Genomic DNA, 27,132 nt, shown 5'->3' on the forward strand with positions numbered 1-27,132 from the left:
TATTACTGGCCAGGGCAGAAAGATCAGGAGATAGAGAAATACCTGTCTCTGTCTTATCCCAAGAATATCTCAATATTCCTATTCCCTTATTCTATATTTCCCAATGTTCCTAGAATAGGCACAGCATTGTTGAAGTTTCTTAATGAACCTAATGAGAAAATAAGAATAAAAGCTGGGAATTTTTGATACTCTTTTTAAAAAGTGATTATGCCTTATACATGAATTGGAAAGGAAAACAAATCCAAATTTTAAACTTCACTTCAATAATTGAGAAAGTGTCTGTCATTATCCTATCTCTGTTTCTCTTATGCACACCTACTGAAGATCTCTAGACCATTAAATTTACCTACATAACTGGGAGTATTCTTTTGTAAATCAACATGAGAATCACAAAAAAAATGATAATTTTTGAGAAATGGAGTGCAGTAGGTATAACACTAGTTTTACAGTAGCTGTATCAAATAGAAAGGAGAAAGAGAATTGCGTATTTCTATACTTATGGAGGAAACTAAGAACTCCATGGCTACCATATTTCTTAAGACTTCAGAATACCAGACGAGTAAAAAAAAATTTTTAATTGAGAGAACCAACATAAGATCCTCTACTTTCAACAGCTTTACAGGAATAATTTAACATAGCAGGCCTTAAGTTATTTATCTTCGGAGAGACCTATTTGCAAGGCTGGCCTCTTGACTGGCATCTGGGAATGTAATCTTTGAAAACATTTCTTAAGTGATAAGATTCTAAGTGCTGTGCCAACCTACTTAGACTACCATGAGATTTATGGTGAATAACTACTTTCCTTCTGACACAGGGTGCCTATGTAACCAAGCCTTAAAAATATCCCAAGCTCTTGAGTCACAAATGGAGTTCCCTGTGCCAAAGCACTGCATATATGCTGGGTGAACTTCTGGAAGCTGGAGAGAGGGTGCACTCTGTATGACTCCTCACAGAAGGGAAAGAGTATAGGAAACCTGCACATGGATTCCTCTAGACTCCACCTGGTGTCTTTTTCCATTAATGATCTGGCTGTGTTTCTTTACTAGTCTCTGTAATAAACCTTAGCTCTGAATATGACAGTTGTACTAAGTCCTGTGAATCCTTTTAGAGAACTGCAGAATCTCTGGGTGTACTGGGGACTCCCAAAACACTAAGTAATGATACTAACTAAGCAAAAAAAAAAAACAAACAAAAACAAAAACTCTATGATCATCATTTGACAAATGGGTATGTTGATAAAATTTTGCTCTTTATTCTGATAGTACAGAAACATAGAAACAGTATCAGAATAAAGGATAGAATTTTAAATGGAATAAATTTAGCATTATAGGAAGTTCATTACCTTATTCTTATTTTTCTCATTTTACTGTAGGTTGGTGAAAACCTTATCAAGGATCATTAACAGACATGCCTAGGAACTACTTAACCAGGTAATTTTTGCCTGAATATACTTTTCTTCCAATTTACTTTCTTTAGAAACTGCAAACACTAAGCAGAAATTTTATGTGAATAGGAGTATTTTAAAAAGCTGAAACTTCTGGTAAGACATTAAAGATTTCACTGAAATAATAGTTTATTTTTAACTTATAGTTAAAGAATAAATTAATAACAAAGTTAGTTCCAGGACATTTAAAAATCTGTATAGTCTTCCAGTCAGCCAAGTAACAATATGAAAAAAATGAACAAAAAAACTAGATGAGATAGTGATACTCTGACTTTTAGTTTGTCATTTTACTTAAAAATTATTTATGGAAGATAACATACTTATCTTTCCTCAATACAATTATCTTGAATTCTTTCCATAGGTCACACAATATTCTTTAAAAAGTTAGCAAATAAAAACTTCAAATTTTATCTGTTAATATATCCCTGCGTTTTAGTTCTTCAAGAAGTTCTTTCTTTAGTTCTAAAAATATTTTTTCCATTGCAAAAGATTCAAATTCCATTCACCAGGATAAATAACAACTTTCAACTAAAACCACATACCTTCTGCTGTAGTTCCTTTACTGCAGAATCTCTATCCATGCATGCCTGTCGAAAGGCTTCATAAGCTTTATTGAGTTGCTCGCCAATGTTTTTATCCATTCCTCTATGTCCTGTTGCATCACTATAAATGATGAAGTAAATGACAGATCTGGAAAATAATCAAACAATTTAGATAGCTATCAAGTAGTATAAATCATTTTTAAAATGTGCCTCAAAGACACTTCTGTATTGTTTATCATGAACATTACAGAATCAAGTACTATAGTTTTTACAAGTATATTTATTTATTTCTTTGGCCGTGTCAGGTCTTGGTCTCAAGCACACAGGATCTTTCACTGCAGCACACAGACTCTCTAGTTGCAGCGTCTGGGTTCCCGAGCCACAGGCTTCAGTCATTGCGGTGTGTGGGCTTAGCTGCTCTGTGGCATGTGGGATCTCAGCTCCCCAACCAGGGATTGAACCCATGAACCCTTTATTGCAAGGAGGATTCTTAACCACTGCATCATCAAGAAAGTCCCCGTATAAAACAGCTTTATAAAAGCAAAAAAGTCTCATATAAAATCCTGATATTTTAATCCTGGAATATTGTAAAACCTTAACTTCTACAATTTTGAAATATTCTTTATGAATGTTTAAGGAGCAATTAGGGTTCCAGTTCATAAAGATGCTACTTTGCAAATGGTATTCTATAAATTCAAGTTAAAAATGGAAAAATATAAAAGGCCATTTGTTATTAATCTTTTATTATAGAAATGTACAACAGGCTTAGCAATGTGAGAAGGGATTTCTTTTTACTAAATGGACAGTTACTTCCACTTATAAGGTGAATGCTTGCTATACTGAAATTAGAGCAAAATTAAGTAGATAATAAATGTTTGTGGATGGAGTTCACACTGTTGTTATCACACAGCAATTAAAATGTGTGAAAATGCTCTTATTTTAGCACAAAATCTAGGGAAAACTGCCACTGAACTGTACATTAAAAAAGAAAAATCACACCCCGTCAGTCTTACCCCTACTCTATATTAGTTTTCTGACTTCTCTGCTATTTCTGAACTACAGGTAATTTCCTCAGTGGAGGTAATGTAGTTTTATCATCTCAATTTGCATTATATCTCTAAAGACATTCCCTGACTCTGAGCAGAGGATCATCTACCTAATGACTGATTTTTCTTGTTAAGTTGTAAAAAACCACACCACGGAGCCTTTTTCTTAATTCTCTGAAAGCCACAGAATAGACAAAATTGTCTATCAGTCACAGGGGGTTTTGGGGATACCAAATTATTTCACACCCTTTATGACTGGAATTCCTTCATAATATCAGTCTCTTTCATAACATCTTTATCTTTGAGTATACCTGCTTTCCATATTTTACATTAAGATATAATTCATATAAAATAAATTCACCATTTTAAAGTATACACTTCTGTGGTTTTCTGTATTCACAATGTTGTGCAACTATCACCAAAATCTAATCCTAGAATATTTTTATCATCACAGGAAGAAACTCTGTACCTATGAGCAGTTAGTCCCAATTCCTATCTCCTTTGTAACCCCTGACAATCACTAATCTGCTTTCTGACCCTAGGGATATGCTTATTCTGAATGTTTAGAATCATAAAGTATATGCCAGTGTGTCTGGCTTTTTTCATGAAGCATAAAATCTCCAATCTTTAAACATGTTGTAGCATGTAATAGTATTTCATTGCTTTTTATGTCTAATATTCCATTTTATGGATATACTACATTTATCCATTCCTCAATTAATGGATATTTGGGTTGTTTATACTTTTTGGTTATTTTGAATAAAGTTAGAATTTGTTCACACATATCTGTGTGAACACATGTTGTCAGTTCTCTTAAATATATACCTAGAAGCAGAACTGCTGAGTCAGATGACAGTTATGTTTAACTGTTTGAGGAACTACCATTACAGCCATTTCCACAGAAGCTTTATCATTTTATATTTTCACTAGCAATGCCCAAGAGTTCAATTTCTCCACATTTTCACCAATAATTATTGTCCATTTAAAAATATGTTAGGATCCTATGGGATGTGAAGTGGTAGCTCATCACAGTTTTGATGTTGAGCATCTTTATAGTGCTTACTGGGCATTTGAATATCTTCTTTGGAGAAATGTCTAATCAAATTCTTTGCCTACTTTTCATATATATGTGCATACACACACATATGTACACACATATATGTGTGTGTATGTGTGTATATGTACATCAAATGTCTAGTCAAATCCTTTGTCCACTTTATATGTGCATGTGTGTATATATATATAATATATATGCATATATGTGCCTATTATGTGCCTGTATGTGCATGCTAAGTCATTTCATTCATGTCCAACTCTTTGCAACCCCATGGACTGTAGCCTGCCAAGCTCCTATATCCATGGGAGTTCTCCAGGCAAGAATACTGGAGTGGGTTGCCATGCCCTCCCTTCTCCAGGGGATCATCCCAACCCAGGGATCGAACCTGCATCTCTACGTCTCCTGCACTGGAAGCAGGGTTCCTTACCATTAGTGCCACCTGGGAAGGCATATACACACACATACATACGTGTGTGTGTATATATACATGTGCATGCATGCTCAGTTGTGTCTGACTCTTTGTGACCCCTATGAACTGTAGCCTGCTAGGCTCCAGAGTCATGGAATTTACCAGACAAGAACACAGGAATGGGTTGCTATTGCCTTCTTTTATATATATATATATATATATATATATATATGCATGCATATATATAATTTCCAATATTTTCTTCCATTCTGTAGATTATCTTTTTGTTTGATAGTGTCTTTTGACAAAGTTTTAATTTTGATGAAGTCCAATTTATCTTTTTCTTTTGTTCTTGTGATTTTCATATCTAAGAAATCCCTGCCTAATCCAACCAAGATCACACAGATTTTCACCTATATTTTCTTTTAGAAATTTTATAATTTTAGCTTTTACATTTAGACCTTTGATTTGTATTGAGTTAATCTGTGTAAGACAGTATGGGGTAGGGCTCCAGATTCATTTCTGTTTATGTGGCTGGTGAGTTGTCCTGGCATCATTTGTTCAAAAGGCTATTCTCTTCCCACTGAATGCCCTTGGCATCCTTGTTGAAAACCAGCTAACCATACATCACAATGCCCTTAAATACCCAGGTAATATTTCAATCCTATCAGCCAGTCTTTAGTAAGATACTAAGCACACTCCTACATCATTTTCTAGACTTGTTAAAGAAGAATTTTCAAGGATTTTATTATGGGGATCAAACTATGGAAACTCTTCAAGAGATGGGAATACCAGACCATCTTGAGAAACCTGTATGCTGGTCAAGAAGCAATAGTTAGAACCTCGTATGGAACAACTGACTGGTTCAGGATTGAGAAAGGAATACGACAAGGCTGTTTATTGTTACCTTGTTTATTTAACTTACACATAGAGCACATCATGAGAAATGCCAGGCTAGATGAGTTACAAGCTGGAATCAAGATTGCTGGGAGAAATATCAACAACCTCAGATATGCAGATGATACCACTTTAATGGCAGAAAGCGAAGAGGAAATAAAGAACCTCTTAAGGGTGAAGGATGAGAGTGAAAAAGCCGGCTTAAGACTCAATATTAAAAAAACTAAGATCGCAGAATCCAGCCCTATCACTTCATGGCAAGTAGAAGGCGAAAGGTGAAAGCAGTGCCAGATTTCACCTCCTTGGGCTCTAATCACTGTGGCGACTGTGGCATGAAGTTAGAAGACAACTGCTTCTTGGCAGGAAAGCTATGACAAAGCTAGGCAGTGTGTTAAAAAGCAAAGACATCACTTTGCTGACAAAGGTCTGGATAGTCAAGGCTATGGTCTCTCCAGTAGTCATGTATGGTTGTGAGCGCTGGACAATAAAGAAGGCAGAGTGCCAAAGAATTGATGCTTTCGAATCGATGCTGGAGAAGACTCCTCAGAGTCCCTTGGATAGCAAGGAGATCAAACCAGTCAATTTTAAAGGAAATCAACCCTGAATATTCATTGGAAGGACTGATGCTAAAGCTGAAGCTGCAATACTTTGGCCACCTGATGTGAAGAACTGACTCATTTGAAAAGACCCTGATGCTGGGAAAGATTGGAGGCAGAAGGAGAAGACGACAGAGGATGACAGAGAAGACACTGACAAGATGAGATGTCTGGAAGTCATCACTGACTCAATGGACACGAACTTTGGCAAATTCCAGGAGATGGTGATGGAAAGGGAAGCCTGGAGTGCTGCAGTCCACGGGGTCATGAAGAGTTGCGGACATGACTTGGCGACTGAACAACAACATTATGGGGATCACAGTGTTTTTACCTTGTGAAAGAATGAAGTGACTGAAGTAAGTGAAGTCGCTCAGATGTGTCCGAGTCTTCGCGAACCCATGGACTGCAGCCTACCAGGCTCCTCAGTCCATGGAATTTTCCAGGCAAGAGTACTGGAGTGGGTTGCCATTTCCTTCTCCAGGGGATCTTCCTGACCCAGGAATCAAACCCAGGTCTCTCGCATTGCAAGCAGACACTTTACCATCTGAGCCACTAGGGAAGCCCTGAAGCAATGAAAGTGATACTTTTTTAGGCATTCCAGTTAGAAGTCTGTTTTTACTGCTACCTCTGATAGATGGAAAAGATGAAATACTGTTAAGATAATTAATTAACATTGCCAGGATCTCTTAACATACCACAGACACTATGGAAACAGAGTAATAAGCATTAGCACAAAGCTTCATTTTGAGTATTTATTTAGATACTATTATCATTCAGAAAAGGATTTAGGGTGGCTTTAAAAAGCACATGAGATTAAAAGTAAGTATATGAGCAGGAAAAGAAAAATAAGGGTAGGGAGCTATAGGGAGTATAGTATACTATAATACACTCATACAGAAATCAGACAATTTAAGTAGTTATGTGGCTTGATTGCCTAAAACTGTCTTAACAAACTGCAGATGTCATAATCAACTGTCAATGTAAACCACACTTATATTTTAAAATCTGGGACAAACAAGAATCTTGAACTGGGAACTCATCTAGTTTCTTGTTTTATTCCGTCACTGACTGACCATGGGACCTTAGTTCAGGGCTACTAAATCTTTTTGGACTCAAGTTTCTCTCCCTTCAAACAAAAAAGATGTTTGGATTTGATTTCTAAGAAACTTCTTTGTTACACACCTCTTGCGTCTGTGAATCGAAAAATGCATGTCTGTTCCATCAAGAAGGTGCATTCTTGTTTTTAAAAATGTAAATACAGTACTAAAAATAGCTGCATCATATGCAAGTAAATCATGTGGAGTCTTCATTTAAGGTCCTTGAATTAGATCACACAAACGTCATGACGAAGAGTTACTGAGTAAATTCCACATTCTATTTCCTGAAGTCAGAATGTATGCTGGGGAGATATGATTCAGGTCAATACAACTAAATAAATGATACATTTAATTCCTATCTCACAGCCAAGAAGAAAATTGGGTGTCAGATCAGTGACACTGACTAGAGAAAAAGGAAACAGTCTCTGGAACCCAGCTAGTTAAACTGGACAGATTTCAAATATTAACACCCTGAACTTTAAAGCCACTTGTTCCTCTATTTTTTAAAGCATTTGTTAAGTATAAAATTAATTTCACAATTCAAGAGATAGTCACATTTCAATTACATTTGGGTATCCCTTAAAGTTGCTGGACTCCAAGGAAATGGTTTTATTTATAATAAACATGTCCAAACTCAAATCTAATGGCCACTGTGCTGTGCTTAGTCGCTTAGTCATGTCCAATTCTTGGTGACCCCATGGACTGTAGCCCCCCAAGTTCCTCTGTCTGTGGGGATTCTCTAGATTAGAATACTGGAGTAGGCTGCCATGCCCTCCTTCAGGGGATCTTCCCAACCCAGGGATTGAACCCAGGTCTCCCGCACTGCAGGCGGATTCTTTACTGTCTGAACTACCAGGGAAGCCCCTAATAGCCACTACCATCCCCCAAATCCAGAAGGTCCAAGCTAGAGCTGCCATGGAAACACTCTTTTTAGTTATGGCTTCACTCTTTTAAATGTATTTTCAGGAAAGCCTTCTGTGTTAATTTATTTCTGGGTATGGTTTGCTGGTTTCCTTATACTTACACCTGGAAGAGATTAACTCACTGATGCCCAACACTATAGCTGGGTGGGCAAAACACAAAGCATAGGGCAATCCTCTTGAAGCCAAGGTAGTCTTGTCATATCCACCTCTATTACTCTGACAGTATTTCCTTTTTTCCTTTGGGTACTTCCTGTAAGATGGAAATGGAGAGGGCAGCAAGTTCCTGTTCTACCTTCCAGGTCCAGCAGGTGCTCGCCCAGGAGGAAGCACTAAGAAAACTCATGGGCATCAGGCTGCTTTCTCTTTTCATTGATCCTTGGTGCATAATGAAAGTGTCCTGGAGTAGGAAAGTCAGCGTGCACAAGGGTGATAATTTTATTTTCCCTTGGTAAAATTTCCCAGCTCCAACAAAGATGTATCGACTACAAGGGCCAAATTTTAATTTTATAAAATATATACCATTACTATCCAATTAAATGAGAAAAAGTAAAGCACGTGTTTGCTGAATACACGTAAGGCACTGTGCGGGATACAGCAAGGAGCTTTAGGGATAGTGCCACCTTAGTTTTACGTGCCTTTTACGAAGTTTTTTCCCACCAGTTCTTCATTTCTTATTACTCATATTTCAATTTGACTGACAAGGCTCAGAGGAGTTAAATGACCCGCGTATAGCTACAAAGCTATAACTGAGGTGACTAGGACTAAGTTTCTGAAAATCTTAGTTCAAGGATTGCTTACTACAGCTGCAAAATATTCTCCCAGGATGCTATGATGGATATTTCATTCAATAAAACAAAAAACAAAGCCTGGGCTTGGCACCACTGATGTTCTCACCACTGTGATAACAAAAGACACGAAACCCACCCCCATGAAGACACCACTAGCTGTAATTTAAAGAATATATATGAGTACCTGAATATATCTAAAGGCTAGAGTTCAGAAAGCAGAATGCTAACATCTAATATTTATGAGGTTTAGGAAAGGCTTTGAGAGGTAGATGTCATCTGATTTGGGTTCTGAATTATAAGTAGGAATGATTTCACCCATTCCTTTTAATGACTATCAAATAGCAGTCATCCTTTCTAAAACAGGTTCCTGGTAGCTATAAAGACGTTTTTAGTGCTATATAATACTCATTTGTCACTAAAACAGGCCAGGATTATATGTATTTCTTGTGCATTGTCTAGCCTGAACTTCCAGATCAGAACAACTCTGCAAACCTGAGACAACTGTTAAGTATACCACTGACAGTTACTTAGAGAAATGATGACCTAGGCTAGTGTTTGTCCTACGAAACTTGAGATGAAGCAATGGTGGTGTTGACATCAAGGGCAAGTCCTGCCTCCTCTGGACCTCGATTTTCCTTGCTTTTAAAATGAAGGGGTTAAAGATATCAATACAAGATGGTCAATACCAAAATCAGATTGATTCTATTCCTTGCAGCCAAAGATGGAGAAGCTCTATACAGTCAGAAAAAACAACACCAGGAGCTGAGTGTGGCTCAGATCATGAACTCCTCATTACAAAATTCAGACTTAAGTTGAAGAAAGTAGGGAAAACCACTAGACAATTCAGTTATGACCTAAAACCAAATCCCTTACGATTACACAGTGGAACTGACAAATAGACTCAGGGGATTAGATCTGATAGACACAGGGCCTGAAGAACTGTGGATGGAGGTTCATGACATTGTATAGGAGGTGGTGATCAAAACCATCCCCAAGAAAAAGAAATGCAAAAAAAAATGGTTGTCTGAGGAGGCCTTACAAATATCTGAGAATAGAAGCAAAAGGCAAAGGAGAAAAGGAGAAACATATCCATTTGATGCAGAGTTCCAAATAATAGCAATGACAGATAAGAAAGCCTTCCTAAGTGATCAACGCAAAGAAATAGAGGAAAACAATAGAATGGGAAAGGCTAGTGATCTCTTCAAGAAAATTAGAGACATCAAGGGAATATTTCGTACAAAGATGGACACAATAAAGGACAGAAATGTTATGGACCTAACAGAAGCAGAAGATATTAAGAAGAGGTGCCAAGAATGCACAGAAGAGCCATACAAAAGAGATCTTAATGACTCAGATAATCACGATGGTGTGATCACTCACCTAGAGCCAGACATCCTGGAATGGGAAGTCAAGTGGGCCTTACGAAGCATCACTACAAACAAAGCTAGTGGAGGTGACAGAATTCCAGCTGAGCTACTTCAAATCCTAAAAGATGATGCTGTTAAAGTGCTGCATTCAATATGCCAGCAAATTTGGAAATCTCAGCAGTGTCCACAAGACTGGAAAAGGTCAGCTTTCATTCCAATCCCAAAGAAAGGCAATGCCAAAGAATGTTCAACTACCACACAATTGTACTCAATTCACACGCTAGCAGAGTAATGCTCAAAATTATCCAACCGAGGCTTCAATAGTATGTGAATGGAGAACTTCCAGATGTTCAAGCTGGATTTAGAAAAGGCAGAGGAACCCAGATCAAACTGCCAACATCTACTGGATCTTAGAAAAAGCAAGAGAATTCCAGAGAAAATATCTACTTCTGCTTCAATGAGTGCACTAAAGCCTTTGACTGTGTGGATCACAACAAACTGTGGAAAATTCTTAAAGAGATAGGAATACCAGACTACTTTACCTGCTTCCTGAGAAACCTGTATGCAGGTCAAGAAGCAACAGTTAGAACTGGACATGAAACAATGGACTGGCTCCAAATTTGCAAAGGAGTACATCAAGGCTGTATACTGTCACCCTGTTTATTTAATTTATATGCAGAGCACATTATGCAAAATGCCAGGTTTGATGAAGCACAAGCTGGAATCAACAGTGCCAGGAGAAATATCAATAACCTCAGATATGCAGATGACACCACACTTATGGCAGAAAGCGAAGATGAACTAAAGAGCCTCTTGATGAAAGTGAAAGTGAAAGAGGAGAGTGAAAAAGTTGGCTTAAAACTCAACATTCAGAAAACTAAGATTATAGCATCCAGTCCCATCACTTCATGGCAAATAGATGGGGAAACAATGGAAACAATGACAGACTTTATTTTCTTGGACTCCAAAATCACTGCAGATGGTGACTGCAGCCATGAAATACACTTTACTAGGTAGAATGGAAAAGAAAGTACAGGCTTTGAATTCAGATCTCAGACCTGCAATTTTTCTGGCTATTTACTTAGTTTCTCTGAGTATTAGTTTTTTATATATAGTTTGTAGGTTTATTGTGAAGACTGAGATCATATGTGAAACATATCTGTTAACTGTTTCTCAATATCCATTCTCTGCTCTTCTAGTATTCCTGAATTTTAGCTGATGTGGTCATGTGACTATGTTCTGGTCATAGGCCAGTGAGTGTAACTTCCAAGACAAGCTCTCTTTTTTCCCCCCTTTCCTTTTCCTTTATTGTGTGAGTCACCCGAAACATTGTGGTGAGGGCAATACTTCCGGATGGTGGAACAACAACGGGATGTGGAACGACAGGAATAAAGACGCCTAGGTCCTTGACCCTGTGGAGCTGCTGTATTGACTCTGGACATCTTATACTTTGAACTGTCATACACAAGAGAAATAAAATATCCGTCTTGTTGGTTTAAGCCACTGCCATTGGGGAGTTCTTAAAAGAGAAGCTGAGCTGTATCCCAACTGGAATCATATTCAAGACTGACCCAGCACTGAAGACACAGTAGGTTCCCTTTTTTTTCCATGGGAAAGAGACAAACTTATATAGTCTTTGCCTTTTTCTCTAATTAGAGCTTATAATTTAGTAAGGCAAAAATACATGAGCTCACCCAAAGGTCCACTCCAGATTTGTGCATTTCATTGTACATAGGTTTTATCTCAAAGGAAGAAGAAAAGAACTGTTAAGTAAAAGTGTAAGCAGTAAAAAGGTATAATAGAAAGAAGAATTAAAAGGAGAGAATTGTGGAAGGCTTCACAGAGGATCTGACACTTATACTGGGCCCTGAAATATGAGAATGATTTCAACAAGTAGAATGAAAGGAGAACGAACATTTACTCTGAAAAAGTAGACGCTCTGAGAAATCACTTCTGCTGCTGCTGCTAAGTCACTTCAGTCGTGTCCGACTCTGTGCGACCCCAGAGACGGCAGCCCACCAGGCTCCCCCATCCCTGGGATTCTCCAGGCAAGAACACTGGAGTGGCTTGCCATTTCCTTCTCCAATGCATGAGAGTGAAAAGTGAAAGTGAAGTCGCTCAGTTGTGTCCAACTCTTTGTGACCCCATGGACTGCAGCCCACCAGGATCCTCCTTCCATGGGATTCCCCAGGCAAGAGTACTGGAGTGGGGTGCCATCACTAGTATAGTGCATTTAGGGACTGGTGGTGAGTACAATATTTACGCAAGTGAGGTATGTATACAGGAAGGATGGAGAGGTCAGGGTGCTGAGACAGGATAGTTGGGGCCACCACATATGACTGTCCTGCACTGAAAAAACCCTATGGGTCCCAATCATGTAGACCATAACTGGAATGAAGCACCCGGCAGTTGCAGAGTGTACTAACTACATGAACTGTACACAGCAGACTTAGATATGGCCAGACTGCAATAGACCTTGAATGTCACTCTAATTTTAACCTGCTGACATTAAGGAATTTTCAAGCAAGAGATGAATATGTTTTAGAAAGATAAACCAGATACCAGCAGAATACAAACTAATGAGGGAGACAAAGTGAGTATATCCATAGCAAACCATTGTTGTATTCTGGTAAAAGCTAAGGGCTTGAACTAGAGTAAGGGAAATGAAAGATAAATGGATTCAAGAGACATTTAAAAGGCAAATTTAACAGGATTCACTGGCCAACTGGATGTGTACAACAGACAAGAAGGAAGCATTCAGCAACTCTGAGAGAGTTGGCCTGGGAAGGAGTCCTAGCATCTGTATTTTAATAAGCAAAGTAACCGGTTTATTTTGTCAAAGGTGTCTGGCCAGCCATATTTTTCAAAATATAGGGCAAACAGCAATGCCAGTCAGCCACAGAGAAATAGGAAGAAAAACTGAGAGACAGGAGAGGATACTGAATTTAATTTTGGACAAAAGTGCGAACAGAGACATAATTAACAATAGGCAGGAAAAAATGTACCAACTGAGTGCTAACGAAATCTAAAGGAAGAAATGATGGCTAAGTAAGCCTTCCATCCAGCTACTATTCTTAAAGTCCTGTTTTTAATGTCCTCTGACACTGGCTGACAGTCAACCAGGCCAAAATCTTTCTACCAAAAAACAAACAAAACCTCTACATTGTTTTAAAAGAAAACAGTGGAGAGAGAAAGAAGCAAAACTCACTACTGTACCACTTTGTGTCACAAGATATACACCTTTCTTTCTCCCAAATACAAACCAAAATATAGGCGGGAATATTGTCTAGTCCTCTGCTGTGTTAACCCTTATATACTGTTAAATAACGAGAAAAATAACTTTCTGGTAGAGCGTTTGAATGTGTGATTTTTCTTAAGTCTTTCTAGTCTACTCTACCAAACTTATGATAATGAAATAGTATTAGTAATCATCTTTCACAGGAATAGAACAGTTTCTACCTATTTTCTGGTTTTAACTTATAAAGTTTGAAAAAAAGTCCCTCCATCCCGAAGACAATAGTGTAAGAGATGTCACAGGCCGTACCAGATTCACAAAAGGCAAAGTTTTTCTTGAAAAAGTAGTTAAAATTTCATGAGTTAACAGATTAGGGGCCCCTCCAACAACTCTGAGTCATTTACTAAATCACAATCACTATGAAAGGACAGAGCTCGTCTATGAAAAGAGAATGAAACTTCGGGAGACAGAGGACCTTTTTCACAAAAAGGCCTATTTCCTTCTCTTAAACTGCAGTTTAAATTGCTGGGCAGTCATATTTAGCCTTGAGAATATTACCAGTGATAAATGGGAACAGGCAAAAGTCTACATAATTATAAGATATATTCTGTGCTCTTGATCACTGGCACAGAACTCTTCAAACCCCGGCTTTTAATTTCCCTAAGGACAGCTAGAGGCTGTTGGGCCAATGCTTGCCAAGTCACAACTTGTTTTATTAGAAGTAACTGACAGAACTCCAGTGAGAAAATAAATAAGGTTTCAGAGATTTCCAGATCTCCATTTCTAGGCATTCCCAAGAAGTTTAGGGTGTGACTGTAAATGTATAATATGATAAAAGTTTAAAACCAGATACAATACTTTTATACCATGCAACACACTTTCTTATTCCTAATGTCAAATACTCCTGAATACAGGACCCCAAATCTCTGAGGAACCCTACAAACCAACTTCTCAAACCTGTCTCTGTGCCAAAATTACCCACATTTCCACTCTTTTCAGGGCCACCCATTTTTCTCACATGTGAATACTCAGATCTAGTAAGTCCTAGCATTTGCTATGCTATCCTATTGTGGAGAGGCAAGAGTTTATTAAAAATTTTGATTTGACGTTTCATTTCCTTTTGCATTTGGAAAAAATAAAAAGATGCTATAAAATAAAAATTCCAAATCTTATTTTTAACTGAGGCCACATCTTGTGTAAAATATAGTAGCTTCTCTTAATACAAATCAGAGAATCAAAATTAAAAAGCCTAGTCAACCAAAGATAAAATCAGAGCTGGAGTGCAGAATCCCTGTCCAAGCTAGACATGCTTGTTGATGGGTGAGAGTGAATAAGCTATAGCCTTTCTGTGAGCCTCAGTTCCCTCATCTGCCCCAGTTTAGAATGTCTGGGGCACAGCATGCTGTAGGACAATGGTTCCCAACCTGTCAGTACATCAGAATAATCCAGGGCAGTTAAAACAGACAGACAGACAGACAGACCAAAAAAACACATCAGCAAACCCTGTCCAAGACTTCCAGGACCAGAATTTTTTTTGGGCATGGGGTGGAGTACGGGGGAGGTAGGCGAGGGTAGAAAAAGAGAGAAACAAGTGTGAGAGATTTCGAATCACTGCCGCAGAGGGCCAAGTCATAATGGGAAAGCACTGAACTCTGAAAAATACTACACAAATATGTACCAAGGCAGGGAAATGGGCTTCCATAAAGTGTCCTTTTGTTCCATGGTGATATGCTTTTTTAATTGTTCTGGAAGTGCAGAGAATTCAGAATCAAAAATAGCAGTTGCTAAGGTAGATGTTCTTTAAAAAAAAAAAAAGGTATTTTGATACTTTGGCAGATGGTTCAGAGCAATAGCACTCTTGCTGATCTTGGTTCATGAAATCTCCACAATTCACCAGTCTATGTGACAAGTGTTTTCTCTATTAATGGAAGAGACACCATTAATGGCATTTGCATTGATGTTAGTGTTGAAAGACAAATCTGAGACCACAGCTTTTCTCCCACCAAGCAGTTCTTATAACTTGATTCTCCCTGCTACCAACATTCCAAATCATCTTAATTCTTTTTAAATTCTCTATCTACAGATAGTTGATAAAGAACAGAGATCCCAGTGACAGGCCTTCAATCTGAACAGGCACATACACAGCCATGAACCAGAAGATTCTGAACACTAAGAACCTTATATCTGAAAGGTAAGCATCCCAACAATGGTGGTCGTTCCCTATTTCCTCCTGGGAAACATTAGGGACAGGGGTAGAGTCTTACACCTACTGAGATAAAAATTACTTGCCAGCTACTTTACATAAACTATCTTATTTTAATCTTCCCTCTCCAGATAAGGAAACTGGGATTCAAAAGGTTAAATAAGTTGCCTAATGTCAACAAATTAGAAAAATGGAAGACCCAGATAAATCCAGGTCTCTTTGATGTGAAAAGACCAATATCTTAGTTCTTTTCACTGTAATTTAATTTCTATTTATTTTTAATCAAAGCATAATGCATCTATATTTTAATGAGACAAATAACTTTATAAGGTTTAAGAAAAACAGAAGTCCCTTACTCTCTTCTCCCTCCCCACTTCCTTCTTCACCCTGGCAACAATTTTCAGCTCTTTTGATTCTTTTTGGTATTTATCTTTGTATTTCTAAATAATTTGCTAATATTGTCACTACTGATTTCTATTTTACTTGTCTTCCCATTATGCAAGACAAGGATTCAGCTCTCTTTTAAAGTCTCCCCTCCCTTTATGCCTCCTCATCCTTCTAATATTTATGTACTATTTATTAGATTTACATTGCACTTTTACTTTCTTATGACTGTGTAATGTTATTCACTGCTGAGCCATATAATATACTATGGCTTCTTTTCCTTTCCTTAAAAATATTGTCATTACTCTATCAATTTCATGTTCTTACAAGTTTCTCTCCTTGAGTGTTCTGACTTGCTCAAGTTTAGACTTGTTCATCTCTGTGCAGAGAGGAAAGCCTTCACCTTGAGACCTTCTTTCAACCTGAATTTGATGATTCCCTTTATTCATCTCTCTCTCTAGCTGAATCTCTCATTCTCAGTATCCCAAATCTTCATCCTCCCTGTTTTACTCCTCAATTTGGTGGGGTAAACCCTCCAGTAGCTTTCTGATGAAGTGCTTACAAAGTAAATTTTTTGAGACCTTGCTGAAAGTATATTTTCAGACTTTGCTGAAATTATATTTCAGATAACTGAAAATATCCTTACCCTGAGATTTAACTGACAGTTCGCCAGGTTGAGTCCCAGGTTGGAAGTAATTTTTCCTCAGAATTTTGTTGCTACACTCCCTTTTGTTTTTGTTGAAGTTCAGGGCCATTTTGATTCCTGCTCCTGTACTTAACCCATCTGGAAGTTCATCCGTCATTGTTGCAAATTTTCTTGAATTACTTTTTGGGCCATTTCATTCCTTCTCTGTGCCTGTTTGGGACTCCCACTATCGGGATGTTACATTTTCTGAAGTGGTACTCTAACTCCTCCTACCTCCTTCTTTTTAAACAAACATTTACCCCCTTACTTTATAGATACATATATCTTAAATTTGTTGTCCTTGACAACAAGCACTGTGATGACAAATGGTGTCTAACCAATCCTCAATAAAAAGTAATAATCAAGGAAAATAGTGTGCTTCTGGAACTCCACTGAGGCTGTGGGTGTGTAGCCGAACAATGCTCTACTACCAATTACTACCAATTGCCCAGCTCAACCAGAGCAGCTCAACTTTGATTAGTTATACACATTTGGATTTCAAGTTTGAAAAGAATCACATGCTTAAAGGTAGATTTCCTCCACCCCTTTTGCTTTTCAGTCGCCAAGTCACGTCTGATTCTTTGGACCCCATGGACTGCAGGATGCCAGGCCTCCCTGTCCCTCACCATCTCCCTGAGTTCCCCCAAGTTCATGTCCACTGAATCGATGATATCATCCAACCATCTCATTCTCTGTCACCCTCTTCTCCTTCTGCCTTCGATCTTTCCTAGCATTAGGGTTTTTTCCAATGAGTCGGCTGTTTACATCAGGTGACCAAAGTATCAGAGTTTCAGATTTATTATTTTTTTTTTTTAGAGTTTCAGCTTTAGCATCAGTCCTTCCAATGAGTATTCAGGGTTGATTTTCTTTAGGATTGACTGGTTTGATCTCCATGCTGTCCTAGGTACTCTCAAGAGTCTTCTCCAGCACCACAGTTCAAAAGCATCTTTAACAAGGTCTACTTTTTGTGGACAAGTAGAGACAAGTGTGGGTGATTTAGTAAGTAGAACAAGGGTCCTCTCCTGGGTTTTCCCCACTGCTGAGATTATTATGCTTCTGGATAAGTGTTCTACCAGAGCTGACACTTGTGGTAAGAGGCCAGTTTAAATCTAAAGCAGTTTCAGGATGGGGTGATTCTAGAGTAACTGTTTACCTCTTCTACTCTGCCCTAGAAAAGAAAGTCACCTGCTTTTCCCAACCCCTTGGGGTATGAATAATAACAGTTCACATTCTACTTCAGAAAAGTTGCCATTTTAGCAAAGGAAGAGGTGAGCAAGTGAATGAGAGATACATCCTGTCTTTTCTATTTAGCTCTATGTTTGACTCCTCAGCCACAAAAAGCAACAAAAGCAAAAAGCAGAAAAAAAGTCAATAATGTAGTATATACACATAAATAAAAGGACATCTTCTGTCTTAGATGGTTAAGGTAAACCTTTGACCACACTGAAAAGTATGTGTGTTTCCTTACTTGAAGAAAGGAAATGGAAGAGAACTGTCACTCCTGACATTTACTTCCAATCATTTCCCACTTTTAAGAGAGTTCCATTAGTACAGCAGCCAGTTCCCCAAAATGACAGCTTCCATTTCTATTCTCACTCTCCAGGTTGTAAACTTCGGTTATGGATATACCCATAGCACACTGCACTATGCTGTCACTGTGTACCACTGTTCCAAGTTTCAGGCAGCTGAAATCACAGAAACTTAAATATCACAGATCCAGCAGAGTCAGAATTTGCATTTTGCATTTTTTTAAAAATAAGCTGGTTAGCTAAATGCATCAGGATAGATAAGGTAAGACAATCCCACAGATCAAACCCAAAACTCACCAAACTAGGTTCTCTATTTTTCTGGATGTCAGAACTTGGTGAAACTTTTTGTTATCTTCTAAGAGTTAAAAGGAGACTTCATAGCCAAAGACCACACCCATGAGTCTCAGCTTTGCCTCACTTCCTTTTTTATCTCCAGCAGCACTTCTTTCCCTCAAGTTGTATAAAATTCTATGGGTTGAAGTGCAAAATGAAATAGCGTAACACCAAAAGGGAAACTGGACATGAGATGTTCTACCCATCTGAGGTATTGCTCAGTTAGCTTGCTTAGCCATGTTAAGGGGTAACCTTTCCTCTGAGTAGGGGCCATGTTAGAATCTGGAGATGTGGGAGAAGAATTATCAGTTTAAAATGGTTACCTAATATTTAAAAAATCTGTCTTTCATAAATCATATAAAGTAGGGCTCTACAGAATATTCTTGGATGGGGAAAACTTCAAGAGGAAGTTTACATTCAGTATGAGGAGGTGTAAGACCTTTGTGGGAAGAAAGGTCACATATTTTTATCTCCTAGGATTTGTGGTATTTTAATGTTTATAAAAAAGGAAATATGGATATAAAAAGGCTGAAAAACATCAATATGAAGGGAAAGGCATTTTAGTTTAGGGATAGCAAATATATAAAGTCATGAAATTAATCATGGTAAAAGCCATATATTTATTGGCTAGAAATAGTAAAACCACTTACATATCCCACAAGAATAGTTGATTTTTTTTCGAGTAATTTAAAATTGTTATCTTGAAGGGACTTGAATCCCTGATTTCTGTCCTTAGAGCAAATCATTCTTCACAGCAAAATCACCTGATTGAGTTTGTTCTGCTGCTAAAGAGAACAATTCTCCATACCTAATTCTACTGCAAATATCTCAAGGATTCCTATAACTTCAGGTAAGTAACCATCAAACTAGAACTCATTATTTTTCTTAGTCCACTCAATTTCCAATAATTCATAACTACAATGACTTGTAGACAGACTGTTTTCACTGTTAACAACATGTTTTCAATAGACCCTTCTTTTTTTGCCAAGAAAAAAGCACGGTGGTAAGTGAAAGCTACTACAGATCATTGCTCAAAATGTTTACCCTCATAATTTAGTAATGATAATTACCATTAAAGAAAGTATATCTCTGAAGTTAAAAAGGAAGAAAACAAGGTTACTGTTCAGGACACTTCTCCCATAAGACAATTAACATTATTATTTACTTCCCAAACTTTTTTCTTAAAATAATTTAAAAAGTCTCTTAAGAAATGCTTTTCTTGCTTGAACAACAATGTGAATACATTCAACACTACTGAATTGTACACTTAAATATGGCTAAGGTGGTAAACTTCACATTATGTGTATTTTACCACGATTTTTAAAAATGTTTTTATAGATTAGGAATTGAAAACTGTAACATATACAATTACATAGGTCCCAAAGGCTTGTTTTCAGTTGCCAAGGCTCTGGTACCACTGCCTGTTTCAATCCTCCTCAACTTTTTTGAACAGTTTTCAAACAATGCACACAGTTCAAAAGATTGCGTACGCTAATTTGCCACCCACCCACAAGGGAGTTGAATTCATATTCTGTTATCCTTTTCTGAAAATGATTCAGAATCTTGGTTTTGGACTACAGAGAAATTTTGTTACCAATTTTGTTAGCTATTCTTGCTAATAGCCTCCTCTTTTCCTCTACCCATGACTGAAAACCATAGCAGTAACCGTAAGAGACAACATGGGATGAATGGTAGCCACAATGTAAATCCTACAGAAAATAGAAACTAAAACTTGGTTTGACATCATTACATACAATCAAGCTGAAACTGAATAGTAATATTCATGCTTAGAAAGCTGTTAGAAAACAAAAGGATATTGAGTAGCAATAGCTAATCAGCTAAAGCATGAGTATATGGCTGGCTCTTGAACAACACCAGTTTGAAGTGCACAAGTCCACTTATCCATGGATATTTTCATGAGTAAATACTGCAGTACTATATGATCTGTCATTGGTTGAATCCCTGGATGTGCAATTGCCGATATGGTGGAACCACAGATACACAGGAACCTTGGATACAGAGGGTTAACTTTACATGCAGATTTTCAATTGAGCAGAGGGTTGCCATGCCTAACCTCCGTGTTGTTCAAGGACCAACTGTTGTTAGAATAGTGTTTTACATCAAGAGGCTATGTATTCTTTTTTTTTTTTAATCATTTTCTGACAGATAACTAGCATGCTTTTTAAAAATATGCAGTCTTTGTCTGTTATAGGTTGTTGTTTAGTCACTAAGTTGTGTTTGACTGTTTGTGACCCCATGGACTGTAGCCCACCAGGATCCTTTATCCATGGGATTTCCTAGGCAAGAATACTGGAGTGAGTTACCATTTCCTACTCCAAGGAATTTTCCCAACCCAACTCCTGCATTGGCAGAAGATTCTTTACCAGTGAGCTACCAGGGAAGGGCATGCCCCCAAATTATGCCAATAATCACGTGTTCTAGATTAACAGATGTTTAAGTTAAGATACTCAAATATCCACTGACAGAATACCTGCATTCCTCTGTAAATAACATTTATGAGCGTCTTGAAGTTTCCTCCAGTTCACAGATGTATACTGCTAAACTGCATTATCTAAAGTAATAGTCTTACTTGAAAGCAATCAAAAAATATTTAAAATAATCATTTATAAAAGTGAATAGCTCTCCCAGAGATTACATAATACACTACTATCCACATATTAACAGTAAGCCATTCGTTAGCTGAGCCAAACAGTGGGCTGTGCTTATATGGCTTCTATGCCTCAGAAGCCAGCCCTGTTCTCAAGTGTGTCCACAGGCTATGTACATACCTAGACTGTTGCTGATTTTCACTTCATATTCAGTAAGTCAAAGCATGCTGAGCTTGTATATTTTCTCAGCCACTCATTTTGAAACTCCCCTATAGGATTTGGCTAGAGTAGAATGTCAGCTTGGTTACTACCTCTAAAGCAAGAAATTTCCTGGGAAAATTGGGAAGCTGATGACAACAAAGTGAAACTGTTCTTTCAGGGCATAAAAGCTTGCCCATGTAGAAGCAACACCCTTTCCTTGATAAATTGGAGGAGAGAAAAAACCGTAAAGCACTTTATTAGACCCTCAGTCTACCTACAGCATTTTCCCTGAAAAATAAAAAAAGGTGGAGGATAAAATGACCAGGATCAGTACAGCAGTTCTTCATTCTCTACATTATTGGTGCTTCACACCCCTTCAATTATAAGGATTTACTCTAAGGAGCTTTTGTTTGCCTTTTAAAGTTCTGGATCTTTCTGCTGAATATTACTGTTGCCTTAAGAACAATGTACAGTTGACCTTGAACAACATGGGTTTTAACTACATGGATATACTTACGGGCGAATTTTTTTCCCCACTAAATACATACTACAGTACTACACTATCTGCAGTTGATTGTATCTGAAGATGCAGAACCTCGGAAAGAGAGGGCTGACTATAAACTGCTTGCAGATTTTCAACTACTGGGAGCTGTGGCACCCCTAACCTCCAGGTATTATTTAAGGGTCCACTGTACTTTCAGATGGTTTCATGAATTAATTCTTTCAGACTTTCAAACAGAGAGCTCTTAAACTATTTTAGGTTTCACTGGTGGCTCAGCAAGTTGAGCTAAGTCTGGCAATGCAGGAGATGCTGAGTTCAATCCCTGAGTTAGGAAGATCCCCTGGAGAAGGAAATGGCAACCCACTCCAGTATTCTTGCCTGGGAAATGCCATGGACAGAGGAGCCTGGTGGGCTACAATCCATGGGGTTGCAAAGAGTCAGATACAACTTAGCAACTAAACAAGCTATTTAAACTACCTCAAAGCATAGAAAGAAAAAACTATTCTAAATTCTTTTTAGAAAATCAGCATAGCCTTGATATTAAACTCTGGCAAAGATAATAGGAACAAAGATGACTACAGATGTAACTCAATCACTGATTTTAAATAAAATTGTTACCAAAAAGAAACCTATGTGCTTAAATTCAACACAATGATGAAGTGTAAGGTTGGTTCAAAAACTAGAAATCAAAGATACAAATGAACTTATTTACAAAACAGAAGTAGAGCACAGATGTAGAAAACAAACTTACAGTTAACATGAGTTAAAGGGGAGGGATAAATTGGAAGACTGGGACTGATATATACACACTATATAAAATAACTAATGAACCTGCTGTATAGCACAGAGAAATCTACTAAATACTCCATAATCAATATTCAGGTCAAGAAGCAACAGTTAGAACTGGACATGAAACAACAGATTGGTTCTGAATCAGGAAAGGAGTATATCAAGGCCATATACTGTCACCCTGCTTATTTAACTTATTTACAGAGCACATCATGTGAAATGCCGGGCTGGATGAAGCACAAGCTGGAATCAACAGTGCCAGGAGAAATATCAATAACCTTGATATTTGGTGGTGGTGGCAGATGACACCACTCTTATGGCAGAAAGCGAAGAAGAACTAAAGATCTTCTTGATGAAAGTGAAAGAGGAGAGTGAAAAAGTTGGCTTAAAACTCAACATTCAGGAAACTAAGATCATGGCATCCAGTCCCATCACTTCATGGCAAATAGATGGGGAAACAATTGAAACTGCAGGTGGTGACTGCAGCCATGAAATTAAAAGATGCTTGCTCCTTGGAAGAAAACCTATGGCCAACCTAGAGAGCATATTAAAAAGCAGAGATATAACTTTGGCAACAAAGGTCCATCTAGTCAAAGCTACGGTTTTTCCAGTAGTCATGTATGGATGTAAGAGTTGGACTGTAAAGAAAGCTGAGCACCGAAGAATTGATGCTTTTGAACTGTGGTGTTGGAGGACTCTTGACAGTCCCTTGGACTGCAAGGAGATCCAATCAGTCCATCCTAAAGGAGATCAGTCCTGAATATTCATTGGAAGGTCTGATGCTGAAGCTGAAACACCAATACTTTGGCCACCTGATGGAAAGAACTGACTCAATGGGAAAGACCCTGATGCTGGGAAAGACTGAAGGCAGGAGGAGAAGGGGACGACAGAGGATGAGATGGTTGGATGACATTACCGACTCATTGGATATGAGTTTGAGCAAGCCCTGGGAGTTGGTGATGGACAGGGAAGCCTGGAGTGCTGCAGTCCATGGGGTCACAAAGAGTCAGACACGACTGAGCAACCGAACTGACTAATGGCCTATATGGGAAAACAAACAAACAAAAAAAGTGGATATATGTACATATACTTTGCTGTACACCTGAAATTAACACATTATAAGTCAACTATACTCCAATAAAAATTAAAAACAACAACAACAACAAAAGTAGAAATCTACTAAAACAATTTGCCATTCTAAAAGGTCAAGGAAGAAAACCACATGATTGGCCACATTAGATGCCAAAATGTCATATACGACAAAACTCAACTTCCACTCCTGATAAAAATGTTTAGTACTAAAGTAGCAATGAAAATACATCAAGACAACAAGAAATATATACACCAAATGAAAACTCAACATCTACTGTTCAAAACTGCTCTCAAAGTGCTAGCCAATGCAAAAGAAAAAACAAAATAAAAAAACCCCAACTTTAGACACAATCCAAAATCTATTCCCTGTAAAAATCCCAAAAGCTAGAAATATTAAAGACACTTCTTCGATAAATACAATTATTTGAAATTTATTATAAAATTCATACTCAATGATGACACAATAAAAATAACTGCAAATGAATAAATATGATAAGGATGGCCAGAATCACTGTTATTATATATCACTGTTTTGGAGAAGGTAAAAATTTATAAAAAAAAGAAAGAAGTAAGTATAAAGAAGGAGGTAAGATATATTCAGAAGACTATTTTCCCAGAAAATTCAAGAGACAATTTATTAAAACCAGTAATTTTAGAAAGTTGGCCAGATATATAAATTATCTACATGTCAGTCACAAAATATTAGTGGGTAGTTAAAACCCCCCAAGGGCTTCCCTGGTGACTCAGTGGTAAAGAATCTGCCTTCAAGGCAGGAGAATCTCTCCCCTAGAGAAGGAAATGGCAACCCATATCAGCTTTCTTGCCTGGGAAATCCCATGGACAGAGGAGCCTGGTGGGTTACAGTCCATGGGGTCACAAACAGTCGGACATGACTGAGCAACTATACAACAACAACAAAACCCCCCAAAGAAACCTGTTTTAATGAAATATAAATAGTTTACTTTAACTTTTACCTGAGAGAGAACACAATCACCAAGGATATTTAAAGAGGGACTTGCTTTATGAATGACTGCTACTGCTACTGCTACGTCACTTCATTCGTGTCCGACTCTGTGAGACCCATAGATGGCAGCCCACCAGGCTCCCCCGTCCCTGGGATTCTCCAGGCAAGAACACTGGAGTGGGTTGCCATTTCCTTCTCCAATGCATGAAAGTGAAGTTGCTCAGTCGTGTCGGACTCTTAGCGACCCCATGGACTGCAGCCTACCAGGCTCCTCCATCCATGGGATTTTCCAGGCAAGAGTACTGGAATGGGGTGCCATTGCCTTCTCCGTATGAATGACTACAAAATGCCTAAACAAAGAGAGATTGGTAATTGTATAGGAAGAAGCAAACAGAACAAAGGGACACAAGAATCCAAAAAAGACTCATGTATGCCTGGAAATTTACTATATTAAGGTAGTATTTCTAGCCCATTGGGAATTAATTGATTTCAGCAAATGATTTCAGCAAAAATGGCTAAATCCCTATCTTATAAAATGTTAAAAAATAATTTTCATATGTTTTAATGAGTAAAACATAACACTGTAAGAATATTTAATGAATATAGGAAAATATTTTAATAATTTTTGAGTGAGGACCATCTTCTTAAGAGAAAACCTGGGCCTTTTAACCCAAAGACTACTAGTTCTTGAAAATATTCGCCATATAATTCACAAAGGGTTAATAATTTGTATCCTAATGAAATATAGATTAAATAATCGTGAAGAACAAGGGCAAAATATATAGACAGGCCATATTAAGAGATGTTTAACTACATTTGGAACATCCAGGCAAAGAAATCCCATGCTGACATTAAGGTAAAGCAGAGCTATATATGGTAAGATTTCCATATATATTCTATCTGAAAAACGAAATCATAGGACTGTATGCACATACAATCTGATTTTCATAAGAAAGCGAAATAACACGTTTATGTACAACTAAGAGAGATGTGCAAGGCGTTGGAGTACCTGTGGCTGGGGAAAGGGCCGTGAAGGAGTTTCATTTTCTGCTTAAAACATGACTGTTACCACTCTAGGGTTCTCTTCTCCTCCCCAATGAGAGGGACAAAACATTTTTTTCAGCAGACTACAGAGCTCGCTTCTCTGTTCCCCCTCTTTGAAGTGTGTATTCCCGTCGTGGTAGGGAAACAGATCACGCTATTTCCCTTCACTTTCGTGTCACTTCACTTCCTTTACTACCGTTTCTCTCTTAAGATACAACTTGTCAAAAGAATCTGTGAGACACATGACACTTGATATAGCAAAGGCTGCTCTACTTCTTGTTACAGCATAGTAAGAGACACAGAGTCTCTTTGGTTTGAGTATCTTCCCCCTCCTTGCTTCACTTCGTGACGAGCACAGCCTGTTACACGTGTAACTCATCACTAGTCAGTTTACACCGCACAAGGGATTCCGCCTAACGCCCGGTTCCCACTGGGGGCAGGGTTTGCTTCTGCTCTTTCCGCCTCAGCCATCCAGTTTCTCCTTGACCCTCGGGGAGGTTACCCAACTTCTCAGTGACAAGGCTATGATGACACCCCACAGGAAAGCTGAGACAGAAACTGTGCAATAACCTTGGGGAAAAAAAACAACAGAAAGAACCTAGGAAGTTTTTGAAAGAGTAACAAAGATAGTATTAACTTCTGGAAGGCAGCCTTCGGTCCTCAAGGGGGCTGGGACCTCCAGGTGGGGTCTACCGCTCACTCTGACATCACAGGCCTGCCTCCCCGGTTGGCAGGCCAAGAAATCAAGTCACAGAGAGCGGCCGACGCGGAATCGGGCAGGATCCGTCCCCGGCAGCCGTCGTTGCTGCGCAGACGCCATGGGCCCGGAAAGCCCCTCCCGGTCCGCTCCGGGACAGGGACCCAGGTGATTTCTTTCGCACAAAGTCCCTCCCCACCATGAGAACTGGTTGTCTCTGCAGCTCCGCGGCTTCTCTCCCTGTGGCGCCCATACGGCCAGCGCATCCCTCTCGCTCACACACACAAATTCTCCGTCGCCGTGCCCGACGCATTCGGACACTGCAACTCGCTAGCGAAGTTTCTTACTCACAGCTCAGGGTTTCCGCACCGGTCTCTCCAGTCTCTAAGTCGCCGGCGCCCGGCCGAGTGACTCCAACCGGAAGTTGTTTTCCGTTCCAGTTCAGAGGGCAGCGCCTGCGCGTGGATCCCTTAACCCTTCCCCCTCCACCCCTCCAAGCCAGACCGTGCCCCTCCCGCCACTTCCCCCAACCTCACCCAAGCCCCGCCCAGCCCTGCCCCGCCCAGCGCAGCCCGGCCCGAAACTACAGACCCGGAAAGGCACGAGAAGTCAAGTTTAAAGGTCAGCGGAGGGTCTCTTGTTAAAGATATAGATTCACCCTTAGAGATTCCCAGAGTTAAGAGCTCAGCTAAGTAACTT

At 38.6% G+C, this 27,132-nt stretch overlaps 1 protein-coding gene across 2 annotated transcripts in view; it reads right to left on the bottom strand.

Moving 5' to 3' along the window:
- Window positions 1–26,927, bottom strand: part of TANK (TRAF family member-associated NFKB activator) — a 77,699-nt gene extending 50,772 nt beyond the window's left edge. The window contains exons 1-2 of one of the 2 annotated variants that reach the window (XM_010858972.1): window positions 26,785–26,927; window positions 1,987–2,134 (exon numbers count right to left, since the gene is read on the bottom strand). In XM_010858972.1, coding sequence (XP_010857274.1) covers window positions 1,987–2,085 — 99 coding nt within the window. In that variant the 5' untranslated portion in view covers window positions 2,086–2,134; window positions 26,785–26,927. The remainder of the gene's footprint in view (window positions 1–1,986; window positions 2,135–26,784) is intronic. The other variant, XM_010858971.1, reaches the window with a different exon arrangement.
- Between the last annotated feature and the right edge of the window lie 205 nt (window positions 26,928–27,132).

This window comes from Bison bison, unplaced genomic scaffold (genome assembly GCF_000754665.1).
Source record: "Bison bison bison isolate TAMUID 2011002044 unplaced genomic scaffold, Bison_UMD1.0 scf7180017864452, whole genome shotgun sequence".
NCBI classification, from domain to species: Eukaryota; Metazoa; Chordata; class Mammalia; order Artiodactyla; family Bovidae; genus Bison; species Bison bison.